This window comes from Penaeus japonicus, unplaced genomic scaffold (assembly GCF_977035675.1).
Source record: "Penaeus japonicus unplaced genomic scaffold, GWHDUDI00000001_assembly GWHDUDI00000024, whole genome shotgun sequence".
Classification (NCBI taxonomy): Eukaryota; Metazoa; Arthropoda; class Malacostraca; order Decapoda; family Penaeidae; genus Penaeus; species Penaeus japonicus.
The window spans coordinates 9,473,795-9,481,294 of NW_028234426.1; the positions used below are offsets into that span (position 1 = coordinate 9,473,795).

A 7,500-nucleotide genomic window follows, 5' to 3' on the forward strand; every position below is an offset into this window, starting at 1 on the left:
TTTGCAACTTGATGCAGAAGTGTTGACAGTCAAATAGAAGAGAGTGCAATTTTGCATAGTTAAAAGAACAATTTCTTAATGGTGGACAGAAGTCCAGGTGTTTTATCCAATAAAAGGATATTCTCTTGGCTTGTTAGAAGGTTCTTAATGACTGAATACGATTAGGGAATTCTGGTGATAGTGTGCTTTCTTTATTGATAAAAGTCAAGAGGTTTGCGAAAACGGTAGTGTGTTTTGAAATGCGGCTTGACCTCCCTTGATTCTTGGAGAGGTCACGTTATGGGCACATCAGAAGTATAGCGTGGATTTTTCATGTGGCTATACCACTTGGGACAGATAGCATGGATTGGATTGACTATCCATATTGTCATCTTGGGAGGAATGTACAGGAATGGCTTCCTATACATCTTATGCGGCCCAGCTACCGATGTAGGGTGTATAGAAAGCTCGTATATTTTCAAAATTTTAGAATTTGATATATAAAGAAAACTGCAATACTAAGAACCTAATGGAAGTTGTGTTTTAGTGGAATACTGAACTGTATTTTGTTCTGTATGAAGTGCATTAGGCTCAGATGTATGTTATGCATGACTGATGACATAATGAACCTTTGGCAGGGCTTGCATTCCTGTGAGATTTATTAGAAAAAAATATTAGATAATTAAAGGACCGGAGTTTCAGCCAATACCATTTGGAAATTAATAGTTCTCTTTGAAAAAGTGTCAGTGTGATGCTCATTCTGGAAAAGTTTTACTATGGCCCAATTCTATGGATATTTTGAAGTTTTGTTTCTATTTATTTATATATACTTTTTTGAATAGTATTTTACACATATTTGTGCAAAAGGAAAAGTAGAATTTACTTGTGTGACAGATGGATTACAAAAAATATATAGATGAATTTTTCTTCTTAATAATATCTTTTACTTTGTCTATATAGGTTTATATAGTTTAATTCTTATTATCATGCCACACCTCTGGAAAATCTTTGTAACTAAACCTCTCATCTCCAGGAGTAACATCCAAAAACCACCATGGAAAACGGTGAAATAAACATAGTGGTGGAAGAGCCCATGGAGGAGGAGGTAAAGAGGGAAGAAGAGGAAGAGGAAGAGGAAGCAGAAGGGGAAGACGATCCAACGGAACGTAGGTCATCACTGCGCAGTCCCAGAGACAGACACACCCCGTCATCAACACCACATAGTTATAGTGAACGCTCTCCTCTGTTGGGCGTGTCAGCTCCTCAGGGCGGGTAATGTATATTTATTTATTTTATTTTGTTATTATTATTATTATTATTATTATTATTTTTTTTTTTTTTTATACAAGTCTGTGCTTAATCCATTCTTATTTCCTCTTTTTCTTTCTTTCTTTCTTTCTTTTTGAAACCAGGGTATCTAGCTTTAATCACCTATTAGTATTGTTGATTAGTATTCTCATTGGGTTTTAGGGGTGTACATAATGGACAAATGATATGTTCATAATAATTTATGATAAAATGATGATGATTATGACAATGATATATGAAATATTAACCTTTTGTGACATCACAGGAATTAGAAACACAATATGAGGCTGAATGATATGATTAATATGTCAATAATCTCTCTCCTCTCAGTTTGTACTCAAGCTCATGGTCTACAACAGTTGGACCTTCTCCTTATACTTCTGACAACAAGCCAAAGAGGTATGTGAATTCTGCATGAATGGATTTCGCAGGATTATATTTGTAATTGTCATTGTGCGCTGTCCTTAAATCTGGTGTGGGATGTAATACTTTGGCAAAAGGAGGCCTTGGGAAATTTACTTCAAAAAAGTCCTGTTTTCCATGTGATTGAATTTCCTGTTTTTATGATTTTTTAATTCCTTTTTTTTTTTAATATTCCTTTGTAGCTCATTCTTTTTTATTCTTTTCAGACGACCATTTCATCGCCCTTCTGTGGGAAGTTCGGCTGGTGAGGTGACCAGCCCAGAACGGAGAGTGAGCGAAAACTTAGACAGACAACTATATACTCGTTACCGTTACTACTCTCGATTAAGAGCTTCTGTTCAAGCAAGTGAACATGCCTTGGTAGGTGCTGTTATTTTTTTTGTGTTTGTTTTTGTTTCTCTTAATGAATGCTGATTACTTTGTTTATTATCATCCGTTGTTTTATGCACAGAACTTCCCAAATCAAAATGAGATTTTCGTTTTTTGGGTTAGGTTATGATAGGCTTTATTAAACAATATTTGCAGTTTTCAGTTTTAGACAAACTTTTATATAGGTATGTTAAAGATATTTTGAGATATAACAAACACCCAATTATTTTAAGAGGATTTAGAGATAGTGAGTGCGCAAGAAATATCATTTTGTAGGTAGTTACAGTGTAAAAACAACCAAAGATAGAAAAGTTGATTAGAGTTTACTGATTGTGCACAAGGATAAGAAGATAATATTTAAGTGGCTTTGTCAAATATCCATGTCATGTTTAAACATCATTCTTTTGGGTACAGTTCAGGTTAAGTATTAGTGAATGGTTTTAACAACCAAAAATGAGGAGGCTCCTTCAAGTATGATAGTCTGATATGCCTCAATAAATAACCTTGTAAGCCTTTGAAACTACTTCTGAATACTTATTCCTTCTCCTTTCCACACCCTTGATGAAGAAATGTAAATGTCCTTCAAAGAAATGGGGATGAGAGGGCTTGATTAGAGAAGAGTGTCGATGAAACAGTACAGAGGTATTTAGTATTGTGAGGGTTGAGGCTGTTTTAGGACTTAGACATAAAGTGTTTGAGAAATTCCTTAGTGTTTCCAGTACAATTAGGAGTCATGGTCAAGAAAAAACATTAACTGCTCCTGCAAATTTGATTCCCAAGCTTCAAAAATATATTAGGGTTGTTTTTCAATAACATACATAAAGTCTATCAATAAAGAGCCTTTATCTTGCATAAGTTATATATGCAGTTTCCATGTTTTCCAAAAAGGATAATGATGATTCTCTTGTTTGTCTGATGCAGGTGATTCCAGACCATATTGTTCCTCCAGAGTTGTTCTTGCCATATATACCTGGACATGTAAGAGATGCTGATGGGAAGCAATCATCATATATCACAATGTAAGGCTTCACTTTTGGGTTGAAAAATTTAAGATCAATTCTGTTTATTGTAAAAATTGATTGTAATTTGTTACATGTAATCATGATGAATGTATCTACCCTCCCTGACAAAAATTCAAACCAATTCACTCTAGGAAACAACTTGCCAGTACAAAGCCACTAGGCTGACTGAAAGAATAGTCCAAGTAATCTCTTACTCTAGTTCTATAGAAATTATCTATATGAATTGGAGCTAGTAAAGATCCTAGTTAGACAATTCTTTTAGTTGGTCATTTGGTCAAGTGGTTTAGTACTATTCTATTTGGCTGTTTCCCAGAGTGAGTGGGTTGGAAAGCTGGTTAGAGTGACGTTATACATTTATAACATTACTGCAATATTCCATCTTGCATATGATAACTCTTCCACAAAACGAACTGATTTGAAACTGACATAGGATAGAAATGACACTGGTATTTTAAAAATAATTGAAACTCTATAATTTCTAGCATTGCCATTTGGAACACCATGATGGGAACCTCACTGATGACAATGCCTTGGGCCTTTGGACAAGCAGGCTTTGTAGGTGGCATAATCATTATGCTGGCAATGGCTGCCATCGCACTGTACACTGCTATACGATTACTCACATTGCAGAAGACCATGGGTAAGCATATCACATTTATTCTTTCAATTTAGATTTGTGAGGTATACAAAGAGTTAACTGTAGGCTACAGCATTCAAAGTGGATGTTGTAACATTCAATTTGTGATGCTAAGAATAGAAGGAAAGCAAAACAAGAATAGGATTTTCTATAATTGACATTTACTATTATTACACTAAGTGTGATATGCATTTCTACACTATTTTTGCTTTTACTTTTTTTTTATGAATTTAGAATGAGAAGATGATAAATAGCAGATACCATGCAATCATCAAGTTAGTATCAAGTAACTAAGAGTTGTTATAGAATAACAAAATTTAACATTTATTCTATCCTGTACCCATTAAAACTCTGGACATCTCACAGGCTTGGAAGGCCCCTCTCTAGAACTTAGCCGCCTCTGCTGGCAGCTTCTAGGAGGAACGCTAGGCAGAATAACGGAAGGTCTAACGGTCACCTTCTCTGTGATAACTTTGGTTGGTGCTCAGGTTGTGTACTGGGTCCTCATGTCAAATTTCCTCTTTAATACTGGAGAGGTGATATATGGTAAGTTATTGATTATTTATATATTTTTATAGCAATGGGTTTATGTTTGGTGTTTGCTATGTAAGGGAACATGAGAAAATGTATGTTTATGTTAATATTCCTAAGGATTTTTATGCAATATCCTTCTAATATTTTTCTGTGATTTCAGATGCAGTCAATGGTGAGATCCACAATGACTCATCTAGTGCAGTGCTTTGCCCACCCAACATTACCAATGATGAAAACATTAAGGACCCAGACCCTAGTGAATTCCACAAGTGGTGGCAGCAAGACCTGACTGTACCACTGTACTTGCTTATTCCCTTCATCTTCGTATTGAACCTCCGAGATGCCAAGATCTTCACCTATTTCAACTCTCTCGGTAATCTCTCCTCTTTATCTTTTAAGAACATTGTGTGCTTCAGTCTCAAGGGTTATATGAAGTTTTTGATTTATTGATAATAAGGTCATTTATTGATAAGAAGGCTGTTTGATACAGTATATAATCCATGAGTTTATGTATTTTTATGGTCAACATTTTGATATTTCAAGTTTGTTTTGTTTTTTGATTGCAGGTGCTATCTCTGTGATGGTCATGTACCTATTCGTAATCACTAAAGCAGCAACGTGGGGAATTAACATTAACTTTACTGATGTTAACAGTGATTTTTATGTTCCCCTATTTAAGGTAAGCTTTGTGAAGTGAAAATAAGAATGATATTGATGATTCAGGTGTGAATGCTTTTTACATTCATTGTGTGGTGTCTTCTGGCGTTGAGCTTTTTTCACGGACAGTTTTAGTAATGTTTCCATGAACAAAAGTGTTGAAAAGTTTTTAGAAATATTGTTACTTTTTCATGCTTAGATTATTTTTCATACAAGATAGGGATGTTTTGTATATTCTATTGTATTATATATAAATGTGATTTGAAAATAGAGTTACACAATGTAATATATTAGATCATTTGGCTATATATATATTCTTTTATATACAATATGGAATCTTAGTTTATGTCAAAAGAATTTCCTCTTCTGTTGATTTGATTATTATAGTCAATGTACACATATTTTCTCAAGAATAGGGTTTCTCAAGAGTGAAATAAAAGTATTTTGTTTTTTTACTCCACAGAGTTCATTCATGTGTCTGACAGGAACATTATCGCTTGCTTACTTCATTCATAACTGTGTTGTTACTATCATGCAAGGTAACAGACATCAGGAAAACAATGTAAGTGATAAGTACACCTTTTTTTGTTAGGGTCATTTTTGAATACCTTTATTTTTCAATCATATTGATATTCAGTTCCTCTTTTGATATGATGTTGCAGAATTAGTTTTTCAAATTTATTAAATTTTATCTATTCAAGGAAAAATAATATTGAGGCTTATTCCAATTACAGCTGCTTGAGGAAGATGTGAATGAAACTTGATCATTTAGCAGTGAAAATATTTGTATTATCAATTACATTACATACAAAACTGTGTATTACAATTATTCTCACTTTCAAAGAGAAGAGATTCATAGAAACTTTACGGCTAGTATGAAGATAAATCTCCGCAGTAGTCTAGTGAACTCGCATAATTTCCCAAGGCCTGAATCAGGTATTTTAATATCTTTGCATGTTTACAGGTTCGCGACCTGAGTATTGCCTACATTCTCGTAGCTCTGACATACATTCCCATTGGAGTTGTCTTCTACTCCACATTCCCCATGCCTAAGTATTGTGTAGTCGATGTAAGTTCTACAAGGGACTCTTTAAGTAGCTTCTTTATTCTCTTGTTAGATAGTTCAGGATTGTTTGTATATCTTGTGTGTATATATATTTCTCTTTGTGATTATATAAATGTTTATATTTATATTCATTTATATGTTTATGAAGTCTTTATGTGTTGCTTTATGCTTGGAGAGGAATGCAGTTAAGATAGATTTGTAATAGTTTTGCATGGCATTAAAATGTATATACAAAAGTACTATTCATATTCATATACTTAAGGTCTTCAGATTTCTTTAAGATCAGATTTGTTATGGATTAAGAGTATGGCCATATTGAATGAAAACAAATAACTAATAATTCATATTTTCATTTACTCACTTTCAGAATTTCTTGGACAATTTTCCACCACATGACATAGTCCTGGCTGTTGTGCGTGGCTTCCTGTTCTTCCAAATCTTGACTGTGTATCCCCTGTTAGGGTTCTTTATCCGAAACCAGCTGTTCACGTACTTCATGGGACCATCCTATGAGTATAGGCTTTGGCAGGTGTTTTTGCTGAACACCTGTCTCTTAACACTGTCTGTGTTAGTGGCCATCTTCTACCCAAATATTGGATTCATCATCAGGTAGTTTTTTATTTGTTGTTTTGTCTGATGTTTTGTCTTATGTGTTCTCTGATTCCTTCTCCCTTTCTTTATATCTTGATCTGCTTAGTTATTAGTGGTCCCCCTTTTGATTAGATAGAAGTTAATACATATATTACTGCTACTTATCCTATCAATTCCAAAGTTCTTAATTTTGATGTAAGTAAGAATAAACAGAGCATATAAAGATATAAAGGTATAGATGAATTTAGATACTGAATGTAGCTGTGCACAAACCTACTGTATGTCCAAGGTAAAGTTCCCATGAATCAGATATTTTTAGATTGGATGCATTGTTACAGGAAGTTATGATTAACCTTCCTCCTCCTCTTTCCCCTCTCAAAATATCCATTTCATCTTCAGAAAACAATGAAGACCAAATTTTAGTGTAGAGTGAATTCATTGAGAGTTCTGCTGTTTATGATAAGCTGAAAAGGATGAAGCTTGAACAAAGTTCATTGTGACAAGTGTAAAAAAGAAAGAATAATTTCACAAAGTATGAAGTATCTTTTGCCTTATGAAATTATTCATTTGCATTATACCTTTTGTATATACAAGCATGAAGCTGCCTGTAGCTTCATGATTGGGATATATTTGCCTGGTTTTTATGTTTGTCTAATTGAACCCCTCATATAACTTCAAAGCTATGTTTTATATTGTAAAGCTAACACAAAAGGAGAGACATCTTATTATTGTGTAGTTATATGGACCAAAAGCATGTTATATATCCCATTCATGCCAAGACGTATTTACGCCTACTCCCACTAACTCCAGGAAGATAACAAGTGCGCGACGCTTCGTGCCAGGGTGTTTTTACACTACGATGGGCTGTGCTGATCCTCACAGAGTGTTTTCCACCCACCCTATTCTTATGGTTA

The 7,500-nt window shown here is 34.2% G+C and overlaps 1 protein-coding gene across 3 annotated transcripts in view; it reads left to right on the plus strand.

The window, feature by feature from the left end:
• The window catches only part of LOC122243996 (neutral amino acid transporter 9), a 12,675-nt gene that overhangs the window by 2,182 nt on the left and 2,993 nt on the right, over positions 1–7,500 (plus strand). For all 3 annotated transcript variants that reach the window (XM_043001777.2, XM_043001776.2, XM_086550661.1), the window contains exons 2-12: positions 1,013–1,251; positions 1,618–1,686; positions 1,917–2,070; positions 3,001–3,098; positions 3,584–3,741; positions 4,105–4,284; positions 4,433–4,645; positions 4,839–4,951; positions 5,393–5,491; positions 5,894–5,998; positions 6,363–6,604. In XM_043001777.2, the coding sequence (XP_042857711.2) occupies positions 1,034–1,251; positions 1,618–1,686; positions 1,917–2,070; positions 3,001–3,098; positions 3,584–3,741; positions 4,105–4,284; positions 4,433–4,645; positions 4,839–4,951; positions 5,393–5,491; positions 5,894–5,998; positions 6,363–6,604 (1,649 nt within the window). In that variant the 5' untranslated portion in view covers positions 1,013–1,033. The remainder of the gene's footprint in view (positions 1–1,012; positions 1,252–1,617; positions 1,687–1,916; positions 2,071–3,000; positions 3,099–3,583; positions 3,742–4,104; positions 4,285–4,432; positions 4,646–4,838; positions 4,952–5,392; positions 5,492–5,893; positions 5,999–6,362; positions 6,605–7,500) is intronic.